The 27943-nt window shown below is 44.9% G+C and overlaps 1 protein-coding gene across 1 annotated transcript in view; it reads left to right on the top strand.

Annotated features, from left to right (window-relative positions):
• kif26ab (kinesin family member 26Ab) overlaps positions 1 to 23019 on the top strand; it is a 66712-nt gene extending 43693 nt beyond the window's left edge. The window contains exons 5-16 of the mRNA XM_070920177.1: positions 6775 to 6958; positions 9823 to 10035; positions 11070 to 11163; positions 11772 to 12034; positions 12917 to 13100; positions 13856 to 14015; positions 14362 to 14524; positions 15389 to 18668; positions 19342 to 19535; positions 20440 to 20463; positions 20712 to 20862; positions 20968 to 23019. Coding sequence (XP_070776278.1) covers positions 6775 to 6958; positions 9823 to 10035; positions 11070 to 11163; positions 11772 to 12034; positions 12917 to 13100; positions 13856 to 14015; positions 14362 to 14524; positions 15389 to 18668; positions 19342 to 19535; positions 20440 to 20463; positions 20712 to 20862; positions 20968 to 21149 — 5092 coding nt within the window. The 3' untranslated portion in view covers positions 21150 to 23019. The remainder of the gene's footprint in view (positions 1 to 6774; positions 6959 to 9822; positions 10036 to 11069; positions 11164 to 11771; positions 12035 to 12916; positions 13101 to 13855; positions 14016 to 14361; positions 14525 to 15388; positions 18669 to 19341; positions 19536 to 20439; positions 20464 to 20711; positions 20863 to 20967) is intronic.
• Positions 23020 to 27943: the final 4924 nt, after the last annotated feature.

Raw genomic sequence — 27943 nt, forward strand, 5'->3', positions numbered from 1 at the left:
TTTGCTACAATTAACATTTGTTGAACCACATTCATAGATTAATCACTGTATTCAGGACGTTGCCGCCTCAGGCATTGGTTGTTTTGAGTGATTTAGGATAAGGGAGAGGAAGTGAGAAAAATGAAATGAATGTTTATATCTATGGTCCCTTGATTGCAGGGGGGACTTTAGAAAGGAGACAGGCTCATTACCAGACTAAATCTCAGCACCACACAGGAGGCTTGGATCAGCTTTGTCACACATTCAACAGCCTGTTCCTCTGTTATTGTCCCCATGTGCCTCATGCTGTGTCTCAGGTAACCCGAATCTACATATTTCTTTGGTTATTTTAAGAGCCCACTCTATGTGACCCCCTCAGCTTTAAGGGGTAATGCATATGTTTATACATGAACGGCCATATATCTAGGGGATGCTGAGACTCACAGCAAACAGTCTTTGACCCATTTAAAACAGCGTTTTATTGTGTGGAAAACATTTGTCTCATACTTAATGATCGGCATCCTGACCTCACTAGTAAATCTTGTCTGGGTGGGCCTTCTTGCTGCCAGGGCTGATTGGCAGAGTATGACATCATCTCCCCTTGTCTGTGCACCATATGAGTTTGTGTGTGTTCACTGGCTGATGTCATGGTCGCTTAATCACCACTGAAGCTAAGCTAACCCTAACCCTGGACCACGGCCATTGAGGCCAGCTCAGAGATGTAGATTTATTTTAATTTAATTTGAATCTAACCCAAAATTTGGCAAAGAGCAAACCCTGCAGCAGCGACTGTCTTCACCGTGGAGGCTGAACATCAGTCTGGTGCTCTTGCTTTAACCGAACTAAGTCTTTATTTCTCTAACAGTTGAGCTCAGTTGGTAGATTTATGCCCCCCCCACACACACCTTTGGGGCAGAGGGCTGTTTGATCGTGTCAAGGGCAGCCCATCAATAAGACAGTGTGTACTGATTTTAGCTCAGGGGAGGTTTCCTATTGATTATCTTATGACTCAAAAACATAGCATCTCACCTGATAGACCAACACGCATCCAGCCCAATCAATCATGACCATCTGCTGATATGGCATTTTGGGCTTGCAATGTCTCCAGCACACAACAACATGGTTTCATCCACTCTAAAAATCTCACAAATGCCTTTACCACTGTGTCCAGGATGAATTGTGCATGTCTCCCGCAGCGAGCAAACCTGACTCATTGCTGTAGTCATTATCATTGCATGGTGTTGAGGCTGGCTGGAGCCCAGTATTCCCATCTCCATTCAGGAAGAGCTGCTAATCAGCAGCAGTGTGAGGCAGACTCACTGCGGGGGGGTGGGGGGCTGATATCAGACCCACTGATCTGATCGCTGCATGAATGGCCAGAGCAGTCTTATCTTGTCTGCGGAGGGAAAAAAGGAGAAGCACAGAAAGGAAATGTCAAGGATAGTAAATGTGGCTAACATGGTAATTAGCCATAGAAAGGGGCTACCTAAAGAGCTGTATAGCTGGCCCAGAGAACAGAGATAAATTTGCACAAACAAGCTAATGGGTGCTTCAGCTAATGATTCTTTGGGGCAGAGGAATTTCTCTTGTGAATTTGACAAAGCTTGAAAAGAAGGCTGGAGTGATTATTGACAGCAGGCCAAAATGAAGCTTTGAAAGCAGCGGGCAGACACGGCCTCTCCACTCTCTGTTCTCCAGTCACTGACCTCCTCTCCTCCTCCGTCACTGTCACTGGACCAAATCTAGATGTCCTTTCCTGAACAAAGGCACCGGGAGACCTTTTATTTCAAACGATCCTTGATTTTTACATCTGTCTTGCTTTGGCTCATTTATATATATTGCAATCATTATTTGTCCCCAAGGTCTGTTCATAAGGAGACAGTGATGGAGCTGAAAGGCCATCAGGACACTTCCAACTGTGGCTGTTCCATGTTATTACGTCATTTTGATGTATAACACTTGAAAGCACACTGAGGGTTGCAGCAATGAGCATGAGAATAATGACTGGCTGCACTGTCAGGGTAACCAATGTCCACGTTAGTGTTGTCCTCTACTCATTGACTGTTGCCAATCATGATTTAAAGGGATTCAGTGTTAAAGTAGCACATGGCAAAGCTTCAGGAGATGGTTCTTGCTCTTTAAAATGAGCCCACCTCAGGCAAAATTAATTTGGACACACTGCAGAAAAACAGAGGTAAGCGTGCTGTGGCAAGGAGGAAGGTAAAGGTTATGTGATATATCAAACTGCTTCATTATGATATTGTGCTTTCCAAATAGAAAGGCAGTGGTGGATTTTATTTTTCAGCGTTTTTTTTTTTGCCTCCAGATTGAATCGAGCGGAGTTCACATAAGGGGCACTGTGTCAGAGAGGCAGAGAGAGCTTGGTGTGTGTTTGCGCTGAATGTACTTTCATCTGGCAAGTCTCACACCCACTCTGTCTGCCGATATGTTGTAGTAGGCACTCTGCAGCCAAAGCAGCAGCCTTTCAAACAAGGCTGGCTGGTCGGGGGCTGAGAGGGCTTACTGGTAAATTGGCAGCGCAGGGAATACAGGGTACTCTCGCCCCGGCGCTCGCCCACTCACATGCTTTCATTCCCCCTTTTTACCCTTGACCATTGACTGACTGCACTCTTTCCCACTGGCCAGCATAAATCTGCCTTTCTAAGATGTCATCTGTTCATTGTCTGTCCTCTCCCTCTCTCTCTCTCTCTCTCTCTCCCATGCTCCCACTCTTTTTGTTTTTTTTGTTTTTTTTAATCTCTCAGCTTTCCAATTGATTCAGGGCATCACTCATTCAGGCAATCCATCTTCTTCTTTCTGCTCTTAAGTATATCCTTCCTTATCTGGGTGTCACTCCTTATGATTAATACCACTCTCATTCATCTGGCTAATTACATCCTTCAACAAAGGCAAAAAAAAATACAAATGTGCACAAGTGTACACTCACTACCCGCGCAAACACACATACACACTTGCGCTCATGCATGCATGCACTGTAGGCATACTAACCAAATCTGTTTGAAGTGTGGGACCCTAAAAGAAGAGAGGGCTCCTGTATGCATTAAGTATTCATGTGACGTGTGGTGGGGTGCATACGTGTGTGTGTGTGTGTGTGTGTGTGTGCGCGCTGGGGTTAGTTTCAGACAGAATGAGTATGTGTGTGTGTGTGTGTGGATCGAGAGAGAAAGAGAGTACTCACAAATTGCGCCGCGAGCAGCCAGCAATCGAGCGCTGACACCTCGTCTGGCAATCGGAGGGAAAAGGGGCTGGGCTGAGGAAAGAAAGAGAGAGGGAGAGGAGGGAGGCAGGCAGAGAGGAGGGAGTGTGTGTGTGTGTGTGTTAGAGAGAGAGAGAGGTAGGGGGAGAGAGAGAGACACGGCAGGACAGCTGCCAGCATTTCTCCGATAGCAGGAGAAGGACCGAGAGGCGGAACAGGAGTAGGAATTCTCCTCATTCTCAGCCACCTAAGGAAATCTTCCAGCCCAGCCAGGCGTGCTGATTCTCTCCCCACTCCTCCTGCATGTAAGCAGCAGAGACTCTGGGAAGGACCTGGGCATCAGGACCTGCAGCCACGCAAAGTAGACTCACCACAGTGGATTAACTGAATGAGAGACTGAGGGATGAATGCAGAATTGGATGTGAAAGAAGGAGTGGAAAACTGAGCCGGAGAGCAAGCTGTTGCTGGATTTTTGCGTCTTTGAACTGACGCTGAACTTTTTTCTGGTGAAGACGCATGGAAAGAGTTAGAGGTGCTTTAGTGGCGTATGAACAGAGGAAGTTCTCATCCTGACCTGCTCAATGCCTCCTTTTTAAGAAGCTCTCTGTACTACCCGCACCCCTCACTGTGAGCCTACTGTTTTTTCTGCAGGGTACTCATTCTGTCTGCCCACCTGCACTCTGCCCCACCTGGCGCTTGTTCCATTTAGTTACTATGACGCCCACGCCACCTCCTCCTCCTCCTAGTTCCCTCTCCGCCCCCCCGGCTTCTTGCAAACCTCTGTGAAATCAAGTGGAACCTCGATGATTGCGATCGGAGCAAAGAGGACCCCTGTGCCCCAACTAGTGAGCAGCCCCGCCTCGCTCTGTTCTCGGCGACTGTGCCGGGCGTATCAAATGTGCAAGTAATGGAGAACAGTGACAACACAGACATGGACCGCAAAGTTGAACTCTATCAGTTGTCTGTTTTTTGACTATAAGCATAAACCAGATAATGGATTGGAAAGAGCTGTAAGTACACCATACCAGCATTTTCTTACTGGTGCATGTTGAAACAAACCTTTGGCTCAGTTTGTGTAGCACTCAGCAGAGCATATACAGTGTGTGAATATTTTGTATGAACTTCTGCCTCGCCACAGTTTCTCCTTTGAGCATTTAGACCAAGTTGTGCGGGGAAACAGCTTCATTAGCATGGAGATTGGGAGTGAACAGGTGGACAAGCTGTTGTGGGTGAAGAAATCTGAGCCTCTCCTCACTGCCTATTTTTCCATTGACTGATCATATAGTTGGGTAAGGCAGAGAGAGGGAGAGAGACGGAGGGAGGGAGAGGAAGAGAGAGAAAGAGAAAGTGACAAGCAATTAATTTCCTGTGTTTGGTTGTGGTGGAAAAAAACAAAACGGCAATATCATCCTTTTTTCTCACCTTCCATTGAAGAACACGTGTGCGCCGATCGTCATTGTGCAGCATGAATTAAACCTCAAGGTTACGAGCTCAGCTTTAGGTTGGGAGCAGTCTTCGTTGGCCTGGGCAATTATAAATCAGTGCTAGTGTCTTTTTTTTTTTTCCCTGCATGGTGTCTTATGGTGACTCCTGATGCTTGATTTATCTCTTTGCTGAAAGAGGAAAGGGACAGAATGAGGTGAGAGAGAGGGAGTGAGAGACAGAGACGGAGAGACAGGGTACATTTATCTTGAATGAAATGTGCTGCGGATACCTCTCATAAATGCGCACACGCACTCACAAGCCTGCATACACACACACACACACACACACACACACACACACACACACACACACACATAGTGGCACACAGCCACGTGTACTCTGGTGTAGTTTCCCCTTTCTTTCTCTCCATCTCACATTCATCTATTCCATCTCATTTTTTTCAGTCACACGATCCGTCTCGCATGCTATCACACATAGGCAGCTCCCTGGGGAGAGCCTTCTCCTGTAGCCTACTTGGATGCAATAATTATTCCATCAGCCGGCAGTGTGTTCCCTGATTGTGCTCTTGGGCTGTCGCTGCAGGGGGGCGTACAGTGGAGAGGGGAGTGTGTGTGTGTGTGTGTGGGGGGGTTGTCACTCCGGGACGCAGGGAGAAGGAAGGGGAGGGGGGTTGTGTTTTTTGGCAGTAGCCCACCCAGTCCTGTCCGGAGGAGCCCAGAGCTGGACTAATGAGCTCAGGCTGGCCTATTAGGAAACTGCTGCTCACCAGGACACACATGGATCTGCTCTGTTTTCGCTCTTGCTCTCTCCCTCGTCCTCTTTTTCACATGCTCTGCTTCTTTTACTTCTCCTGAAATCCCTTGCTCTGCAGATTTCTCATCTTTTAATCTCTCACTCCAATTTTCTTTCATTCTCCGTGCCACTCTTTCCTTCATGTTGACAACCCCCTCTTTGTCTTCCCCACATTTCTCAGAAATCCAACTGCTTGAGTGAAAACCATTTGAGTGCATTTGAATTTCCTTGGAGTATTAGTTTCCTCCCTGACCTTGAATTTCCAGTTGAGGTATACAGTGTTAGCTGATCCGGGGCAATGCCATACCTGAAACCACTATTAAGTCTGGCCAGATTCCCTGCAGACTGTGCAGAAATATTGGTGCTATCCTTTGAGTTGCTGGAGTTCAGACAGAAAGGAGTGCATGTGCCTCACTAAGTTGGCCCTGTGACCAATCTATGTCTCCTCAGCGCTGACTCTGGGAGACAAGAAGCCAGGATGACAGTGGATTTTAATTAGAGGACTGTCATAAAGCTGGATTCAGTTACAGCAGAGGGTTCTGTTAGGTGCCAGCACAGCAGGACTGCTTAGGTGGACATTTGTCTATCTAGATACCACTAAAGCAGAGGAGAGAGTTGGGTTTACCCACCTGTCTCCTGTCTGCTGGTGCTGGCCAGCTTGTCTAATGTAAATCATCAAAACTCCCAACATATAGAACATGCTCTGGCTTTGACTTAAATGATGGGTGAACATACTCCATCATAATTGCTTAGCTTAAGTAACAGAGATAGACATGACTATATCCCAGAGGGCAGTGTTTCACCAGTCCTTGCCTGTCATGCCTATGACAGTTGTTTTGTGTTTGATCAAGATAAATGCATGCATTTACTGTGCTGTCCTGTGATGACAGCCTATATTTGGTCCCTGACGGTCGAGGAGCCTTGTTGGGTGATCATTTATCTTATGGATTTGCAGTTTCTGTTGCAAAAATCTGCAAAAGAGAAGTGGAAGGCTGAAGCATTACCTTTCTTGGTAGGGGAGTTCGAGATGGGAGTTGGAAGAAAAGCAGTTTTAGAGTGGGGAGTGCACAGTTTAGCTCTCCTGCTGACTTTTTTTACTTTGGGAAACTAAAAGGAGCTTGCTGACCTTTTATGTCACAGTTTCAGCGTGGGATTTCTAAAGGATTTGCAGCACACCTTTAAAACATGTCAAGCTAGACATTTGAAATCAATAAGCTCTTGGTTGAGTACTTCGCTGGAAGAAAACATCACCTGAGCAAAAAATGATTTGCTTATGTATGAACTTTGTGGAATGGTGGTTTTCTATGTTTAGCTCCAACCTCTCTTTTTTCCCTTTCCAGGGCTGCTCAGAAGCTGAACCTATCCTCCAAGCGGAAGAAGCACCAGCCCTCACTGCTACACCCACAGGAGCCCTCCATTTACCCCACCAACTTCAGCGGCATCTTGCAGGTCTCACCGCCCCCTGCCCCGCCATGCCTGCTCCGAGCCGTGTCCAAAGTGAAAGAGAACCCAGGGATGGGAAAGGTGAGAACACAAAAGACTCAATGCTCATAAAGTACCGATAATGCACCGATAATACAGGCTCTGCTCATTCAAGCCCTCATAACCCCCACACACCCCTACACATCCACATGCACACAAGACCCCTATTTGAAGGGGAGAATGCAGGGTGGCGACACACTGGTCTACAGGCAGCATGCCGTCTGGTCCAGTCCATGCAGATGTAGTCCGATAAGCCTCCTGGAATGTCATGAATTCATTCAGTTTGTGAGACCAGCATTCCTCTGCCCGAATACAGAAAGACAGTAAAAACTATAATTCACATATCTTCAGTCACGTTAACAGCAGGATGTCTAATTCCATTTTAGGCACTGTGTGTGATGATGAAAGTCAGGCTGGCAGCAATAGGACGGTCATTAAACAAAGCTGTACAAACACATCGCTCTTCCTTTGTGGTTTATTGGGTATTGTTTGTCTGAGCTGGCGTCCTGTATTTATAAAGCACAAGAAGTCCCCTAACAAGATTAGATCCCACCTGGATAGGAAGTGCTCGCTTCTGTTGCCAGGTATCCAGACGGTTGATATTTTGCCACATATTGTAAATCTCCCATTGACACACGGACTTCATAAAAAACCTGTGTTATTAACAAGCCTCCTCAAGCCCACACCTGAGGTATACTGTACATCTGTGCAGCTAAAGGGGAAATCAAGATTTATGATATTCTTCTGAGCCTATCAAGCCAGATTTTCTGGTTTTCTTATTGCAATGCAAACACATCAATATGCTTTCTGTGTTTCTTTGTTCCTGTCTCTCTTTTGCTTGTGGAAACACAGTTGCAATAACGTTTTCAGTGGCCGACACGGTTTTGACTCTGCCTGCGTCTGTTTCATATTAATTCAACCTAAGACTTGGGTGAAGGTCTTGTTTCCATCAACCGTATGTGGGTCACTTCCACTTCTCCACTTTTGACCTAGACACAGCTCTTTCAGGCATAGACAGTTGAGTGGATGGAGGAATGCCAAGCCCCACTAATGGGTTTTGTGGGGGATCAAGGGACAGGGAAACAGGGGCCATTAGCGGGGAGTCTGAGGTGTGAAAATACTGTAGCCAATCCTCTGTAGCCTCCAGTATCTGATCTCTGCCAACATAAATAAAACTGAGACATTAGCTCGCCGGGTAGCCTCTGTCTGGTAGACAGAGACTCGGCAGTCATATGTGGAAGCCCAGTTTAAATGTCATAGCAAATGTAATTTACTCAACATATGCACACGTCAGTCACGATAACGGCCCCCTGTGGAGTATAAAGAGGGTTTGCACTTGGCCTGTGGAATCCAAGATGAATTCACTCACTGAAAGAAAAGGATTTCCAGTGACATTGTTTCAGTGCTGGAGTCTGGACCTGTAGCAATATTTATATACTAGTGAGGGGAAGAATGGGCCTTTTGTGTAGCTGTGAAGAGGGTGGAGGGTCTCAGGCTGGAGTGAAACAGTCTTCCCTCAAAAAGGGAAGGGAGTTAGCTATATTTTAAGGTTTTTATTTCAGTGCCTCAGATGCATCGTGGGTGCTTTGTCAAGAAGCTTTGAAATGGCTCAGGATTGAGTTCCCTATCACATATAGAATATAGACACTGTTTAGTTGATATAATGCTAGGCGCTCAGGGAGTTGACAGGGACTCTAAAGACTGCTATACATATCCCAAGGGCCGTTTATGTCTCCTGTCAGTCACAGATATATTTCCACAGGGCCTTTGGAGATATAGTAGAGGTGTATTTTTGACCATCAGATTGCAGGGCAGTACACAGCAGAGCTGTCAGAATTGCAAAATAAGGTGATTGCAAATGGGGTGTCATACAGCCTGACATGCACAAGCACGACCACACCCACACAAACCACACACTGTGTAACATGGTAGAGGCGGGAGCGGGAGATGGTGAAATTTCTTTGCCACTGTACACAACTGGCAGAATGACGTCACTCCTGTAACGGCCATACTGTTAGACACGAACAGGCTTGTCAGAGCAGTGCCAAATCAACACCTTTAGACATAAGCCGTCATCCTATTTAGTGTACGGTACAGGTACGATGAACTGGACCTTGACCTGTGGAATGTGTTAAGACTGTAAACTCACTTTATGAATGTCAAGCTCCAGAATGCAACAGGGTGGGTTTTGTGCTTCTTCATGTGGAGTAGCCATTTTCCAGTCAACAGAGGAGAGAGAGAGAGAGAGAGAGAGAGAGAGAGAGAGAGAGAGAGAGAGAGAGAGAGAGAGAGAGAGAGAGAGAGAGAGAGAGAGAGAGAGAGAGAGAGAGAGAGAGAGAGAGAGAGAGAGAGAGAGAGAGAGAGAGAGAGAGAGAGAGAGAGAGAGAGAGAGAGAGAGAGAGAGAGAGAGAGAGAGAGAAGGTGGGATAAGAGGGGGGCCATATGCTCCTGCACTCCCATGCTGGTGAGCTGCTCCTGGTCCAGAAAAACAACCCCGCTAGAGGGATAATCCCCCAGCGTGGTGCTTCACACACATTCACTTCCACCATTTTCTGCTATGACTTTCAACACGCACCTCGCTGCCTTTCACTGACACCATTAGGCAATGTGTTGACCCATCGAGTGTTTCTATGGCAACCTTCAATGTCCATCAACTCTGACAAAGTGAATGTGGCACAACGCTGCTCTCATCTATATTCAGAATGCCTACCATACATTTCTTCTCTTTCTTCTGTTAGTGCACTGTAAGTAAAATATGTTAAGCTTAGCCCGTCATTTTTTCCTTGTCTGTGCTGAACCTGAAAAATGCATACTTACATCTCTCTGCTGAGTCCGTCTGCCCATTTTTCATGTTTTATGCTTCCTCACTTTCTAATCCACCCTTTCGCCTTTTTTGCGTGTTTTAGGTGAAAGTGATGATGCGCATCTGTCCGTCTCTGGAGGCTGCAGACTCCTCAGAGTCTCAGTCCTTCTTGAAAGTGGACAGCAGGAAGAAGCAGCTGACCCTCTACGACCCTGCGTCCAGCCCACACTCCAGTTCAGGACACAGGAGATCCGCTACTGTTGCCGTCCCAAAGATATTCGCCTTCGATGCTGTTTTTACCCAGGATGCCTCACAAGTAAGGGCCAGCAGGGATGTGTACTATATGTGTGTTTGTGTGTGTATGTGTGTGGTTTTTTTAAGGTGTCATGTGGGAATTCAGCCTCTCAAGGGCAAAGGGACATCTTTATGCTGGCAGGGTGTGGCCAGAGGCTTAGAGAAAAAATGCCTGTCTTGGGTCAGGGGGCATTCTTACCAGTGTGGGTCTAACAGCTGGGCCTTTTAAGCCATCTGGGGAATGATTTGAATCCACTCCAGTTATATCTAACCTCTCCTTTCATAGAACAGCTATATCTAACCTCAGACCTCTGCAGCCCACAACAGGCATACCCACTGAGATCAAAGATAAAGGTCAGATATATGTTTACTATTGGGTGACGTGGTAGCAGACCAGTTTTGCTCTCTCCACAGCTTAAAACAAACACCAACATATTCTTGGTGGAATGATTGTTTCTATATCTCTCACTGCAAAATTTCCAAAAAATCTGAGGTCAAGTATTCAATCATTTCCCCATGGTGCAGTAAACTCTAAATAGTTAATAGAGCTGTGTCTCTGTAGCGATGAGAACCTTAGATCTTCTGTCATACCACCTACTTTGAGCAAGTATTTTCCTAAGTAAGCTGCCGGTAGCTAAAGCCTAAATGCTGCTGCTGCAGAGCTGAGTCCAAGCTGCTAGATTGTGCCGCTGGGACAGCACTGCTGGTGGCTAACAGTAACAGCAAGCTGTTCTGCTGTTAGAGACCTTGTTTGCTGTGTGATGTATGTGAAGCGGCCTCTGCTGCAGAAGCCTCGCCCCAGAGGACCCATGCTGAAACAGATTGCAAAAATGAGCCTCACGTTGCAGCATACACAAACACACACACTCCTGAGTAAAGAAAAATACTGAAACCATGAATGTGATTTAGTGTAACCAATGCCAAACAACTGTTTAGTTTATAGGACATCATTTTGGATTCATTGTTCTCGCTATGCCTGTTTATTGACAGTATTTCATGGATGTGGCTGAACTGTAAATTGACCGTGAGGGGGCCGTCTCTGTGTGTTTTTAACAGGCTGAGGTGTGCTCAGGGACAGTAGCTGAGGTCATCCAGTCTGTGGTGAACGGTGCAGACGGCTGCATCTTCTGCTTCGGCCAAGTCAAGCTCGGTAAGCTCCTCCACTGGCAAGAGATTAGACAAGAGCCTTTGTTAGCCAAAGAAAACTCTCATTGCTCTTTGTTAGCTACACTCGATGTCCACAATTGGCTTAGCGGTGCACTGGGGTGAGTCAAGGAATGGGAGATTGGAGGAAAGGAATGGGTAGTGAGTCTGGGGTGGGGGGCGAGGGGCAAAGTGCTGCATCCAAGCTTCAGGGCTCAGTCTGTAATTAAAATCTTAGTAATTGGCCTGGCCAGTGCTCTTAGGCTGAATGGCTTGCTCTCCTCATGCTGCTGTTTCCACACTATAATTCTCCACAGAATTGCTGCTTCTGGAATGGGTCCTTGGATTAGCACTTTTTTATTTGGCATGTAGTGGATATTACCTCCAAAGCCCCACATCAGCCATTATTAATTTTTTTCATCAGCAGTTGTTAAACACAATAACCCTCAGAAAATATCCAATGTCAGTGTCTATTCCTTTGTCAACTTCCTGCCCGTTTGAGGCAGTTTGATGAAAGAAGTAATTCTAGTTTGAACATATAGTGAGTGTAGCTGGCTACCAGACACGAAGCAATATTTCCATTTCCATCCCCCTCTCTCTTTCACACATCCCCAGGCAAGACATACACCATGATTGGCAAAGACAGCTCCACTCAGAGCCTAGGCATTGTGCCCTGTGCCATCTCCTGGCTCTTCAAGCTCATCAATGAGCGCAAGGAGAAGACAGGCACGCGCTTCTCTGTCCGAGTGTCTGCGGTGGAAATCTTTGGGAAAGATGAGGAGCTGAAGGACCTGCTGTCTGAGGTGTCAACAGGCAGCATGCAGGAGGGCCAGTCCCCAGGCATCCACCTGAGAGAGGATCCCATCTGTGGAACTCAGGTGAGAAGCGTTCCTCTCCTCCGCTCTTTCTTTGTTCGCTGATCCTTTCATTCTCTCTGTGGGTTATACAGTATTAGTCTGCCTGAGTATTGATCTCTCTCTGTCTATGATCTTCCTCTTCCTCTCCCAAAGATGTTCGACTCTTTCTTGTGAGTGCGTGTGTGTGTATGTGTGTTTTTATCTCCCAGGACATCCTAGTCAGTCTCACTCTATCCCACCTGCCTCTGCAAATCCTTGCTTTATATTTCCACCAAACCCATCTGTGGTATTGATGGCTTTCTTCTTACCTTTGTATTGACTCTCCTGTCAGCATCCATCAGCATCTATTACCCGTGTGTTAGCGCTAGCCCCCTACAGCACAGCACAATGGAAGTGTTATTGGGGGATGGTGGAAAACTGTAGGTTTGAAGGCACTCACAGGTGTTGCTGTCAGATGTTGTTTTTTGGGGATCTGTATGGACTCTGACATCAAAGGCTCTGCAGTTCTGTGAAGCTCCTTCTAGCTCTTCCTCTCAGCAGCCACACGTGGGCTCTCTTCATGATACCCCCCTCTTCTCTCTTCTGCCTTGTCCTTTCCCCTCCTCTCTTTCTGTATCTCAACACCACCATCATCACATCCTTGGTGAGCGAAGTGCCCCTGCCTCCTGCCCCAACATTACCTCTCCTAATCCTCCTCCCTCTGTGTGCATATCTGCTGTTTTAATTGCCCCCGAGACCCAATCTAATGGGCAAGAAATGTGTGCCGGGGTCCAATTAACTGGCTCCCCTCTCTTTCTCGTTCCTCTCTTCCCCGGTATCCTTTTCACATCTGTCCTCTTTCTCAAGCCCTATGTGGTCTCCTTGGCGCACCCTAACCCTGTTCTCTGCCCCTCCCCCCTGCAGCTCCAGAATCAGAGTGAGCTACGTGCCCCGACAGCTGAGACAGCCGCCCTCTTCCTGGATGCAGCCATTGCCGCACGCAGCACCAGCAGACCCAATGCAGATGAGGAAGAGCGACGCAACTCCCACATGCTGTTCACACTGCACATTTACCAGTACCGCATGGAGAAGAGCGGCAAGGGTGGAAGTTAGTACCATTAGATTACTACATCTACAACTCTAGCCGTGTTCCACCTCATATTTATGCAATAAACTAATATGGTCATTGTTCAATTTCTCAACACTTTTATACCCGCATTCTAGCAAATGTTGGAAACATGTATAATGTAGTAGTATAATGTATAGTATAATGTCTTTAAACACTTCCTCTCCTAAGTGTAGTCTGTTGTGAGCTAGATGGCAGAAAATTGCACAATAAGTGTGAATGGAACGCCAGACCAAGTCCATTATTTGCAGTGTTTATGGATGAATTGGTTGTGGCCTCTGCGAGACAGAAATGTTTGCATGCATGTTTTATACTTTGGTCAAGAGCGAATGAAGATTTGAAGCCTTCCTGACCGGAGTTTAATGTTTTGTTGCTGTTGTTGCATTTTTACAATGACAGCCAATTCCCTCTCGCTGTATTTTAAATCATCAGAGGGGGACTTTATATGTGTTTGTGAGTGTCAGTGGATTCTTTCGTTTTTATGTGTCTCACCAATGGAGCCTCCATGTTACCATGAGTTACACATCTGGTGGGAATTTACCAGTCTGGCTGCCATTTGAATGACTTCAGTGTGGGAATCTTACTCATAAATAAATCAGACAGCTCTGACAGTCACCAGTCTAGTCTGGGCTGAGTTGTGCCTCTCCTGTCATCATGGCACTGTGCGTGAAGAACTGACTTCGGAGAGGGAGTGTCTGTGCTGTGCTCACCTGGTTCTTCTTCTGTGGTTGGCACAGTGTCAGGCGGACGGAGCAGGCTGCACCTCATTGACCTGGGGAGCTGTGAAAAGGTCCTGAGTAAAAGCAGAGACGGAGGGGGAGGCTTATGTCTTTCTCTAAACGCGCTGGGAAATGTCATCATGGCTTTGGCAAATGGAGCAAAACATGTACCTTACAGGTAAGAAAACCACCATTAGTTTTCCAGTTTCTGTCACTGTGTTTTAGCTTCCGTTGAGTTGTATCTATAAGTAATTGTTTCAGGCAAGTCACTGCATGTGTTGTCAGTCTTGCAGGTTTGCTGTGTGACTGTTTATCTAGTTTGTTAGCCTCATATAATAGCTTTCACTGGTGTTGCACAAGATCATATTATAGTTACTCAGGTATGAAAAGACTTCTGACTCGTCATTTGGGAGTATTATTCAGCCCAGAGAATTCAAAATGGCTCCTCCTGGAATCTACCTATACGGTCATTTTTGAAATATTACTGTGCTGTTTGCTAACAACAATATAAATGCGCCCTGTAGGGACAGCAAACTGACAATGCTGCTGAGGGAGTCCCTTGGCAACATCAATTGCAGAACCACCATGATCGCCCACATCTCTGATTCCCCCGCCAACTACGCTGACTCACTCACCACTATCCAGCTGGCATCCCGCATCCACCGCATGAGGAAGAAGAAATCTAAGGTACACTGATAACCTGATTAGCACTGATAAATCTGGTTTAACATATGCAGTAATAAACGGATAAACAAGTAATTTATGAAAATCCAGTGACAGCAATAATGGTACATTTTTACAATTTAACAACAGAGGCATTGAGCAACTTGAATTATAATGCTTCTAAATAATGATAACTGTGCTCCATTTAATGTTGTTGATTGTTTATAAAGAGTAATTGTTCTTTAATATTATATTGTGGCTATTAAGTGTTGCTATTATAGCAGTCACATTCCTAACGTGCATGTGAAACTTTGATTAGATTTGTCTTATTTCATGCCATGACTCCTTGAATTTTTCTTCCTCCTGTAATTTTGGAGCTATTAAGCAAATGAATGTGTGAATGCTTCTGCAAATGAAAGATTATTAGTGCAGTAACTCAGAGCTAGTTTTTCTCGGCTTCTCAACACATAATCATGTAATCAATACCACTGCCCAAGGAAGTGTGTAATGCTCCTCGGATTAGGGAAATATATGCTCCAGATAATTAGGTGGAATGACAGCATGTATTTATTCGGTACTGGTCCCAGGCATGATTACAATGCAGTCCACATACAGCAATTTGTATTATTGACATTAATTTCCTTGTGTCTATTGATGTGCACTTTTAACCTTTAGATAAATATCGACTGGTGATTTCATAGGAATTAATATTTGCCCTACAATTGATTTCACTATGAAATTGTCAAGAAATGAATCTACTATAAATTATAAGGAGTAAATTGGTTTTGCAAAGTGTCAAGATTGTTATATTAATATTGTAAGAAGATGGAATCACATTACTGTCATCACTTTATGAGATCATTTTTAGACTTCTCCTCTGCTTTGCAGTATGCATCCAGTTCATCTGGAGGGGAAAGTTCCTGTGAGGAAGGGAGGATCCGCCGGCCGCCTCACCTCAGACCCTTCCACCCTCGGACGGTAGCCCTGGACCCAGACCTGCCCTCAATGCTCAGTGACCCAGACTACTCCTCCAGTAGTGAACAGTCTTGTGATACTGTCATTTATGTGGGCCCTGGGGGAAATGCGATATCGGATAGGGAGCTTAGTGACAATGAAGGCCCACCTGCCTTTGTTCCAATCATCCCCTCCCTGAACAGGAAGAAGTCTGCAAAAGAGGGCCCTCTGGACAGAGACCAGTTCTTTAAATGCAACACATTTGCAGAGCTGCAGGAGAGGCTGGAGTGTATAGATGGCAGTGAAGAACCCACTGCCTTTGTTGGAGAGGGCAAGCGAAGCCAGGCAAGCCCCAAGGCCGACAAATTTAAGGAGAGCCAAGGCTCTGTTTCACCAAAGACTGTAGCAAATATTTCTTACACCCAAGAGGGTATCTCACCCAAACAATCTCCTAAATCTGTTGCTGCACAACCGTCCTGCAGTCCCAACACTAAATCTAAACTGGACAATGCCAAGACGCAATGCACACCTGCAGAAAGGGCACTGTCAGACAGTGTTCAAAATGTATGTAGAACCAGCGCTGATGGTGAAAAAGCCTTGGTTTCAGAAAGCAGAGTTAACACTAACAAACTAGCAACTGCTGCAGGACCTAATTCTGAGCCTGTGGTGAGGGAGAAGGTCTACTTCAACAAGAAAGCTTTGCCGAAACCAGCCCCACCTCCTTCACAGCAAAGAGACTCCAGCAAGGAAAATACAGACAATGAGGAAAGATCCAGCACCAGAATGCCTCCTGTAGGAATGAGCCACCAATCTGTGAAGAGGAGGGATCCTTACACTTCCCCTTTGTTCAGAGCTCCAGTGGAGGTGTGTCAGGTGCGTTCTACTTTGAGGGAAAGATGTCTGGATCGGGACATCCTTAGAGCCACTGTCACCTTGCAGCAGCCAGTGGAGTTGAATGGAGAGGATGAGCTGGTGTTCACTGTGGTGGAGGAGCTGTCTATAGGCAGTATTGTAGATAAGGGTCGGCCATCCAGCATTATCAGCTTTAACAGTGACTGCTCCCTTCAGGCCCTGGCCTCTGGTTCCCGACCTGTCAGCATCATCAGCAGCATCAATGATGAATTTGATGCCTACACGTCGGCCGTGGGAGGTTCAGAGGTGAACGTTGCAGTGGTCCCACCCCTCCAGGAGGGAGCAATGGAGTGTATGGATAGCAGGGGTTCATCTATCAGCTCTTGGCTGAGTGAGGTTAGTGTCTGCACCTTGGAGAGTGAAGGAGCTCATTCTACAGACGTCTTCCTTCCACAGGCTAAACACATGGGACCAGAGGCCACCTTTTACTTCGATTCTTTGGACATGTTCCACTGTGTATCCTCTCCTAGAGATGCCAAGAACTCCTTAAATGACAGTGGATTTAGTTTTTCTGAACTAGACAGTGATAGTGCTGCATCAAGCAAACTATCCTTGACAAAGTGCCCCCCATCTCCGGAATCAGCCAAAGGCTCCCTCAGATTCACATCTAAAATATCTAAAACTCACTCGCTTAGCTCCTCCCAACTTCCACATGGCCCCTCCATAGTCCACTCCAGTCTTCCCAGGAAGATTAAACCTACCTCATCCATCTCTCATAGTAGCAGCAGTAGCAGCAGCAGCAGTAGAGAGCCACCAAGGCAAGAGGCTAAGCAGGAGGATCCTTGGCAGCGCAGTGACAACCACTCAGAACCTCAGTTTTCTGACTCCAGCAGCACCAGCAAATTTCTCAGAAATTCCCCCAGTGGCATCCCTTCCTGCAAGACATCCAACAACAGCAACAGTGTACCTCACCCACCCAAGGTGCAGGGGTCTACCTCATCCCAGAGGGTGGTTGATGGCTGTGAGGAGTCAGCCAGAAAGAATCCACCCAGCAAAATGCCTCAGCTGAGACGAGGTGCCACCACCCTGGGAACAGTGCCCGTCATCCATTCTTCCACAGACTACAAGGGAACCCAAGATATTATCGCATCTACCATGAGCCTTAAATTCTCCTCTCTGGGGAAAAACAACAAGGCTAACTCACAGAAAGCGAGCAATCTCCCTAGACCTGGTTGCATTTCACCTCCCCCTCCTCCGGTGAGAAAGTCCAGTCTTGACCATAAGACTAAAACCCTGCTGCCCCAAAGTGCCTTAAAGTCAGCATATGGGGAGGCAGGGAGGGCCTTTGGAACAAGGGCAGCTGTATCAGAGGATGAGCTTGAGGTACGTCACAGAGTAGACTCTACCAGTTTCAAAACCTCCAGCCTCAACACAGCCAAAGTTACCTCTAGCCTTAAGGCCAGAGGGCCTAGAGGAGAGGCTGGGCACCATTATGGCAGTCAAATGTCCCTGGAGAGGTGTGAAAGCCTGTCCTTATCTGGTTCCAGAGCTGCACTTAGTAGGGAGAATAGTGGGGCAAGTCTGGGGAGTAGCAGTGGCAAATCCAACAAGTCCATTCCGAGATTTGGTATTCCTAATTCATCCAGCTCTCCTATAGCTACCTGCCCATCATCCCCAAGTGGAGGAAGTCTTAGTAGACCTGGTCAGGTAAAAGCTTCTGTAAATCCTAGAGCATTAGGAGCAGTCAATGGAAGTAAGGCACGCTCACTGTCGGCCAACAACTCCAAAGGCCTAAGCTCCTCCACCAAATCTTTGGCCACTCCTGTGATAAGAAATACCAATGCCAACCTCCCTCCATCAGGACGGACATCAGCTCCTCGTACCACTGCTGCTGTCAGCAGTAAGCCTGGGAGAGGAACTATTATGGGCACAAAGCAGGCCATGAAGGCTGCCAACAGCCGTGTGAGCGAACTGGCAACAGGCAACATGTCAGGCAAACACATGAGAGGTTCAGGAGATTCAGACAGCGGGAATGACAGCGGGGTGAACGTGAGTGATGACAAATCCCCCATAGCCATGCTGCCCTCTCCATACAGCAAAATTACAGCACCTAGGCGGCCTCAACGCTACAGCAGCGGCCATGGCAGTGACAACAGCAGTGTGTTGAGTGGGGAGCTGCCTCCAGCTATGGGCCGCACAGCGCTGTTCTACCACAGTGGCGGCAGCAGCGGATATGAAAGCATGATCCGTGACAGTGAAGCCACAGGCAGTGCTTCCTCTACCCACGACTCCATGAGCGAGAGCGGCATGTCATCTTCAGGCAGAACAAGGAGCTCCAAGTATCCCAAGAAGAAGGCAAATGGTGAGAAACGAATTTGGATATTGGGGTTTTACACGTACCAATGCATGTATAGGTAATATTCACAGATATTATGAATATATCACACTGGTGATAGCAGTGTAGGTGAGATCTATCAAACAATGATTTCCCGTGGAGCTACATACATTGAAACAACATCCACAAATGAATGCTCTCTCCGAGGAAATTAGTCATATAGCGGTTCTTACTTTATGAATCCATTCTTATTACATTCACAAATTGATATTTCATAGGATTTTCTCTTCTCCTGAATCAGCAGCATACATTATTCATACATATATGGGAAAATGATAATGAATGTTTCAAACAAGACGACTTGAACTGTGTGATGATCAGATAAGATGAATTGAACATGAGCAGCAGTGACCTGGTCTAGGTTTTTGTAGACTTGTGTGTATATATATATGTAAATTTAAATTCATGTGCGTTAAACCAACCTTTTGAATTTATCTGGGCTGTGTTTATACAAATAGTAGCTCATGAAACCCTTATAAATATGCAATCGCCACAACTCGGCCAGCCTGTGTAAAGCCTTGTATCACTTTACATCTCAGCGTGAGACTCATACATATTTACTCATAAATCCCAGCAAATACTGCTATTGTATGTCACCAACATAACTGGTGCCTGTCTGACCATATGCATGGCTTTATAGGCTTCCAGAGAAGACGGCTTATCCCGGCACCAATGCCAGATACCTCTTCCCTGGGGAAGAAGGCGGGCACAGCAGGCCAGTGGGTGGACTTGCCTCCTATGTCAGGACCGCTGAAGGAGCCTTTTGAGATCAAGGTGTATGAGATTGATGATGTGGAGCGACTCCAGAGGCGGCGTCAGGAGGAAACCACAGAGGTGAGCAGAGGGTCACTCCCACGTTGTTCTACATGGTGGTTCATCTGGTTGAACCAGTTTTAGATAATGTAAAGTCTGGGTCAAGGTCTTGTAAATCCCACTTGCTAAGCCCCAGCAATATTTTGCATGTGCGACATTGATGTCATACACGGTCAAGATGTGACACGTTGACTTGCGTGGTGGGAATGTCTTATCTCACTTCTTCCCAGTTTCTTTTTAAAGAACAAGACAGGAATGATATGTCTCAGACGTCTGACCTTCAGCTCAGTGGCAAATCCCACAGTTAAAATGTCTGCATCCAGATTCCCAGAGCTTGGTATTTTGGCAGTGATCCTCAGGAATGTCAAGAGTTCAGGAGGCAATTACTGACGAGGGTTAATTGGTTTGGATATGAGTGATGACTTGGCTTGTTGGGGTGGGGGGCAGGGTGAAAATGGAAAAAGAGGATAAGAGGATGGTATGAGAAGATTGGTCAGGGAATGTGTGATGAATGCAACGGCGCCCAACACCAGCCCAAATCAGCACACCGCTAGCGCTCATCACTGGCCGCCTGATCGCTTTTTATAGCTGACTCCTCTTCTGTGGATCATTAACTGCTCTCAAGTTCGGCGCAGCGGGACAGGGATTTGTTAAGAGAAGATATTAAATCAGCTAGATGGTGGTTTGATTTACTTTCAATTAGGAAAATAATGATCTTTAACTTTTCTCTCCCAGCCATCACTGCCTGAATGACAAAATTGATTTTCTGTGACTTTACCTCACTATTTTGAAATTAGAATTGGAATTGTGTGCACATGCATCGGTAGCTTGTGTCTACAGTATGCGTGTATATTCACATACTGTTCACATACTGCCTTGTTTAACATGCTAACTTGTTTTCTGTTTCCCCCTATCTTGTCTTCAGCAACCATTCCAGGATGTTGACAAGGTGAGCTAATTCATTTTTCATGGAGGTTTAATTATTAGCAGCAGCACAAGCTGTTTTACAGTAGTTACATAACCATAATCATAATTCAGCCCAGGGGCAGGGTTATAAAATATGACATGTAAGTAATATATTTTACTTTTAAGAATGACATTTACTGGTAGTTTTCCTACTTTCTGCTGTGCCAGTTTTAACTTTTTTAGCAACTTAACGTGGTGACTGTATAATAATAATCTGTTTTTTTCTCTCAGGGGCTACAGTATTTTAACAGTAAGCTGAAGATGCTAGAGAGAAGGCAACAGCAAGTGAGAGAACTGAGGGCAAAGCATGAAGTGTTGTTGGAGGAGCTGGAAGACACCAAGGCCCGATTGATGATGGACCCCAGCAAGTGGATAGGAGAGTGTGAGTAACTGCTAAATGTTATTTTAATGTTGAGTTGATTTCTAAATTTTAAAAGATCTTTTGTGAAAAACCATGTAATCAAACATTAATTTCTCTTCCCAACAGTTGAGGTGGACCAGAATTTGGATAAAGAGTCTCCGGAGTACCTAGAGGCCTTGGCACAGGCCACTGAGGAGCTGGAGTTCTGTGTCAATCTATGCAAGTCCCGTGTCATGATGGTGACCTGCTTTGACATCAGCATGCAAACGCCTGGTGCTCAGGAGGGACTGCGCGAAGTTGAAGTCTGAGGACAAAAGAAAGTCGAGGTGGAGAAATGAGGAAGTGAGAAAACAAAGGATGATGATATGTAGCCGTCAGTCTATAGATATCACTGGAATGAAGAACAACAAGTGACAGAGATGAGATGAGAGTGGATCTTTGCATGAAAACAGAGGAAATCTTAACCACCTAGCTACAGTGCCTCGTAGTCCAGGACATGTTTTAATGGCATAGAAATGAAACGTGAGCACAAATGCTGTTGTTTGTGTGGCAAGGCAGTGGCCATCACTTACTCAAGAGTCAATGAACAACACCTGGAAGTGCCTTTTTTATTGTTTTGTTTTGAGTCATTATTTTTCATATGGTGCGGGTATCTTAAGCATACCTAAGCAAACCCTGAACATATTGCTTTTAAGAAAAATATTTTATATTGCATTGTATAGTGTATTTATATGATTATGTGGTGTGTACAAATATCCTTTTTAAGGGAAAAAAATAAAGGAAAAAAGAAAAAGCAATAAGCTAATGTTATTGCGCTCCCAGACTTTGCCTTTTCTCTTGTTTCAAACCTCAGTCAGCATTTTATCCATGTCCATTCAGCCTCTTGCGCCTTATGTTAACTCTCTGGTTCTGTAGTTTTCTAGATTTTCAAACTGGACATTGTTATCTCATCAAGGACTGCATTTGCTGTTGTCACTCATCGCCTGCCAGCTGGCCTGTGACGGCTAGCAGGGCTGAGTGAATGTTTTTCCCTCCAGTTGCCTTGATCAAAATGGGTCTCAGTGGATGCACATAGAGCAGCAGTTATGTTGGGGGACGGAGGGCTTATTCAAGCTGTGTTCGTCCATGTTTATCTCACTGAAAATGAGGGATTAAGCCAAAACATATCAATCAGAGGGCCACTGTGATGGATAGTGAGTGATTATTCTTGATTCAGCCATTCTCTCTGGTGCGCCAGTACAGTATGTGGTCATGCAACCCCGAGAGACCTAACCGTCCCTACACTAGCCTATGAGGATAACATGATGAATCGTTACACTGATAGTGGTGCTCATTAGTAAACCCAATTTCTCTCCAAATGGGCTTGGACTGGGTGCCATCTATACACTGTAAAACAAAGAGGCACAGATGAGATAGCACAAGTCTACTGGCCTCTCAAACAATGCTTGTTTAAGCGTCTCAGCCTCGGCTCTATGCATTCCAATACATTTACTGCAACTACTGTAGGAACCTCAATACTGACTTAAGGGCAGCAACACAGTTTGGCCTCTTTTGTCCCCTGTTGTTTTTTTAAAATGGGCAAATTAGCAAAGTTGATCCAGTGTCTCAAACAAAGACTCAAGAATTGTTAGTTTCCTGTGAAATGATGCAGTGAATAAGAGCAAATGATCGCGACATTGTTTAGGAAAATCAATCATGATATCAGCTCTTTGTAGCTGCCAGAATGTGCTTGTTATGAATCAAACGGCTGACACAGAGAGAACAAAGATGATCGGTGAAAATGATTGTTGTGAAAAACAAACTGGCTTTGTTGTATTTTGGTATGTTTGATTTCTATATCTATGACAAATATGACTTTGTTTTCTTTCTTTTACAAAGATGTACTCTCTCAGGCCCTCTCTGAAGATGCTGCATGAGATTTTTTAATCATTTCTAAGAATGATTTCTACTCCATTTTTACCATTCTAATTTTTTACAATAACTTCAATTTTCACTAATGTGGGGTTTGGCTCATAAATTAAGTAACTATTACCAAACCAAGACCTTTTTCCAAGAAATGATTATATGTAAGGTCATATTTCATATCAAAACCCATATTTTCAAATATCTTTGTTTTTGTATAGGATTTTCAAACCCTGTGTATAAATGTATGATATGGCAGCTTGTGTTTTACTTTTACAGTACCTGTGAATAAAATGTTTCTTCTTACTGATGATTCAGAGTTGAATGTTTTTCCTTGGTTCACATATATTAATGGGATTGTTTGCTTCCACATCAGTGCAAAGAAGAAAAGGCTGAATGCAGCTATAGTTTACGACAGTTGGCAGGGAGAGGGAGGAGAGGGAACCTTTGTCATCAAATCACAAAGAGGAAAACTTCATATTGTTTCAGTTGTTTCTGTAAGTCTCCAATATTCTTTGGAAATCCAAACATTTGCATTTTTGTCAGTTAATCACTCAGCTCTACATCACTCTGCCCACAAACAATAATATGGCCAGTCTGCTTGCTCTTTCATTTCATTTTCATTAATTGTCTCCCACACAACAGGTAGCTTCAACCAGAGCTACATACAGTAAGAAATGAAATGTTGACAGTGAATGACGCCAATCAGTGTAGCTTGCTTGCTTTTGCAGACTGTAATTTTCCATCGTTATGCAAATTCATAAACTCATAAGATTTCTAGTAGTTTAATGTAAAACATAATGTAATAGGCCATATGGTACTGGCATTATACAGAAAGTCGAACAACTACATTTTAAATTAACTTTATTGCACAAAATAAAAAAAGAACTTCCACAGCAATGTTTCTGATTTAACCAGAAATATAACTAAATTGACATGTCAGAGCCTTTATTTTCTTAAAAAAGGAAGTAAATGGAAGTCTAGAGGACTGACAATATCAAGGCCCTTAAACGTTTCCATTTATTTTGCCTGAGTTCACCACAGCTCAGGACTGTGTTGGCGTGTGTGACTGCTTTTTCCTGACTCTCCCTGTGCACCTGAACACACTGTGGACCATTCAGGGACAATCTCTTCCCAGTAAGTAGATCCAAAAAATACTGTTTACAGCGTCGTCTGTGGATTAACCAGGGTAACGGGAGCATAATGGTCTCAGGGAAGAAATGTCGCAGTTGAAGTCTGCAAATGTAAAATGTCGCAGTTGTGAGCACCAAAACAACATGTCAGTCAGCACCATTGTACTGGGACGGCGGCAGAGGTCTCAGAGATGGATATCTGAAAAAAAACAAAAACTATTTGCACGGCCATATACCACCAGAGGTAAGTGTGAAATGTCTCTTTTTTTTTAAATTTGGTTGAAGTGACGAGATGGCTAACTGACACCGGTATCATTTTTGCTGGTGCATGCAGTTTGGAGACCTCGTGCAGCTCCTAGCTAACAGCTCCATCTGAGCTCTAATCAGCCACAATGATTCAACACACCTGTGTGCCTGCGCAGTACATTGAAATCATACAATTAAGCTGCGGGTGCCAGTTCACCAGTTACACCACAAGAATATACACCAGTAGCCTACTGGTTTTATGCCACCATGAAATCATTTTATTTCTTAGCTTAAAGATTCATTTTGTAGCAGATTTAAACAACAAATGAAGTGATTTTATAAGTGAATGTTTCAAAACCATATATCTCTCAAACAAATGTAGATTTTGTGGACTGGCTTGGTCCTTGTGGGAGAACATGCAGTTGTCTCTGCTCACTTAAATCAACAGCAGCAGAGTTGGCAAAACTGTGAAAACGTTGAGTTTGATATATGGGGTATGAGATAAAGAGAGAAGGTGCAGGTCCTGAGTGATTAATTACTCTCTGTATCAGGAGGGCCTTGTGCGCAGTGTGATACATGAAGTCCTGTTGAGTGTTTTACTGTAGATGTGTGAATGTGTTCAGCTAGAAACTGAACCCTGCTGTGCAATAACATCTTGCCTCCTCCCTGTTAATTCTGTTTTGATCAAAAGCATAAGAGGTTAATTTGGCTGACTGGAAAGACCAGCTGGTCACTGTGTTTCAAATCAAATTTTTTTTGGGGTGATTTTTGCTGTCAGGCTTGGTGGTTTTTGGCGCTCTTTGCTGCCTTGTGGAGACAGTCCCAGGCAGAGTTCACTGGACAGAAGAATCAAATATGGCTCTTCACGTGATTGTGACAAATAAAATATAGGAAATTGTATCCTTTTTAAATTAGTATTCAGTTAATCTTCAGGCCTGTAGGGATTTGGCAGACTGTAAAAGCCGTTTGACAAATCACTCAAGAGCCTGTCAGCTCACGCTGTACCTCGTCGCTCTTAGGAAGTCGGTGTCTTGAGTGGAAACAGTTGGCCAGGGCTGCTGCAGACGTCTGATGGCTGCTGAGCTCAGTCAGCCCCGTGTATACCAGCCTACTCTGCCTCGGGGCTCTCATCATTAGCAGGGAGTTGGGTGTTGTGTAAGAATAGAAATGAGTTCACTGAAAAGTCAGGAGTCCCCCCTTTCACCCCAACCCAGCACTGACCTTGTGTTCAAAAAGCAATCCCAATCCACTCCCAATTCTCAGTCCATTTGATATCCTTTCCTTTCTTCATGTCTTATGTCTTTTGTTTTCATTATCGTCTTGTTACATTCCAGTGTGCTATTCAAAGTGGTCTAACTGAATCGGAGCATTTTGTTGTTGAGTTCATAAAAGATGCTTAAATCCTGCAAATGCCTGTCCAAATCTCATTTATCATTTTAAATGACCTCATGTCTTCAGTCCGACTGAATGTTGACTGTAGCTTCAGATATATTAAAGGAAAACAGGCTTTTTGAACTCTCTCTATCCCCCCTCTGCCCCTGTTCGGCTGCCTGCATCTGCCCTGGGCATTGTTAGTGGTGGTAGTCGCTCAATTTTGGATTTACAGCTGCAGTCCCACAGATTGGTCTGTCTAAACCAAGCTCGCTCTTTGAAGACGACCCATAAACCTGACCAAATGCTGCCACTTATTCTCAGTAATTAAAACAAGCTGGCGTGGAGAAAAGTCCTTAAATTATCAGAGGCTAAGCAAGATGTACGCCGCACACACACACACACACACACACACTTTCTCTCTCTGCCTGCATGGTCGTGCTTCAGGGGGGTCGGAACCATTGACATCTCCATCCTCAAAACAGATTGCATGTGTGAGGATTACAGAAACCCTTTAAGAGATGTTAGTCCTGAAGGCTTTCCCCCATATGTACTGTAAATTCAGGATGGGTGGCCATACAAGTCCAACAACATGCCACTGGGCTGAGATAACGCTACAGGCAGTAAATCAGACCAACGCAATCCATAATGTGAAAGTGAATTAATTAGCCTTTTGGAGGCAACTTGAAATGATCTATTACTGAAGATTTAACCTTGTTTGCTTTGTGTAATTTAGCAAGCAGCAGAGGCAACAGGGGCAAGGGAACTAGCAAGCATTGCCAGTAAAAGTTGTTATGATGTAGATGATATAGGGCTAATAATTTACCATACTGGTACAAACTGTAATATGAATCGTCTCCCTTGTATTACTGAACTCCCCGAGTCCTCATCCAGATCCAGCCTATCTGGTTTGGATAGTAATGAGGAGCAGGATGTGGGTCATGAGTTCAAACGGCCTGTTGTGTGTTGACCTGCAAGCTGGCAAGGTAATGAGTGTCTAGGTGACGAAGATACACGCACACACACACACACACACAACCAGTATCTGATGCTGTCTGACAGTGAGCTGGCAGTGTCATCCTGTTATGTAGTCCGAAAGCGCTGTCGGAGGAATGAGTCACACAGGAGAGGTGGATGTTGTATCTTTTTGCCAAGTGTTGATGAAGCGTTCCCTTTTTTCCACACAGGACTTCACCAGAATTGACGACAGCATGTGATTTTTAAAATGCTAGTTATTCATGCAACAGTCATTGGTTTATCATGTCTGGTCACATGATGCTCTGACCTTGTCAAAGAATGCTGAGGAGAACTACTTTCTCCACCACATGCACTGACCTTTTATCTGTGCTCTTGTAGTCCCGTGGTTCAGATTGCTTGTAGATAACCACTGATTTACATAAAGTCTTTGTTTAGAAACACTGTTTTAAAATGCTTTTAGAATACTGATGTGAGGAGTTAATGCGCAATGAATATTCATGAAAAAGGTTCTACACAATTGAGCAGAAAAAAATAGACAGTGTAAAGTCCTTGATTACATCAATTGTTGGGTGGGTTGCAGTGCACTTCAGTCAGGTTAATGACTTGGTGTTCTCTTATGCAGGTCTTTGTTGTTTTTTTTTTTTTAAAGGTATCAGCTCTTTTTAAAGATCTGCAAATTGCACTCAGGAGATCACTGGCCATAAAAAATTTCATTATTCCTGTAGAAGATAAATAATTTAATTCCAGAAAAGGTGCTCACTGAGATATTGCTGTTAATTGCACAGTGAATTCCATCAGGTTGTGCTCTCTTAACAGATGGGCAGGCTTGATGAAAAAGACCTTTTTTTTAATTAGTCTGTCTGAAGACGTTTCTTCATAACCAGACAGCCCCCTCTACGTTTAAGTTTCAGTGGCCACCAGGCAGGCTCTTAGCTGGCTCCCAGCAGCAGCCATCTGGTGGACAGCACAGCCGGGGCTACAGGGTGGCTCCCCACTCCACTGAGCCAACACATAGCCCAAGGACACAAGGAAAAGGCTTGTGCCTGACAGGTCTTTACTCTGTTTAATCTGCCACCTTTTGTGCTCTGTGTGGGGGTCAGGGCTCAAACTAACAAACTACGCATCAAGATATGTAATGTAGTAGAGGTGGGTCAGACAGAACGTGATAGTCGTCTGTGTGGTAAAGGCCAAACGCAATTAACTTATATAGCACATCTTATTGCAATCATTCATATTTAAATGAAATCTTACCTGAAATTTGGAGATTCATAAACCCCTACTTCTAACATCCCCTCAACAGACAAGTTTTTTACCAGTGACCCATTATTGGCCAAACCATATACTTATATACCTATCATGTAGTTTCAGAAAGTTTACTAGCTGGTGATTGCGTTTTGAAAGGCTGTGTGAGAGATACTTGCATCATCAGGTTGCAGGACCACCACTTTAGAGAGTGACTGTAAAGCATCTTC

Source organism: Enoplosus armatus, chromosome 15 (genome assembly GCF_043641665.1).
Source record: "Enoplosus armatus isolate fEnoArm2 chromosome 15, fEnoArm2.hap1, whole genome shotgun sequence".
NCBI classification, from domain to species: Eukaryota; Metazoa; Chordata; class Actinopteri; order Centrarchiformes; family Enoplosidae; genus Enoplosus; species Enoplosus armatus.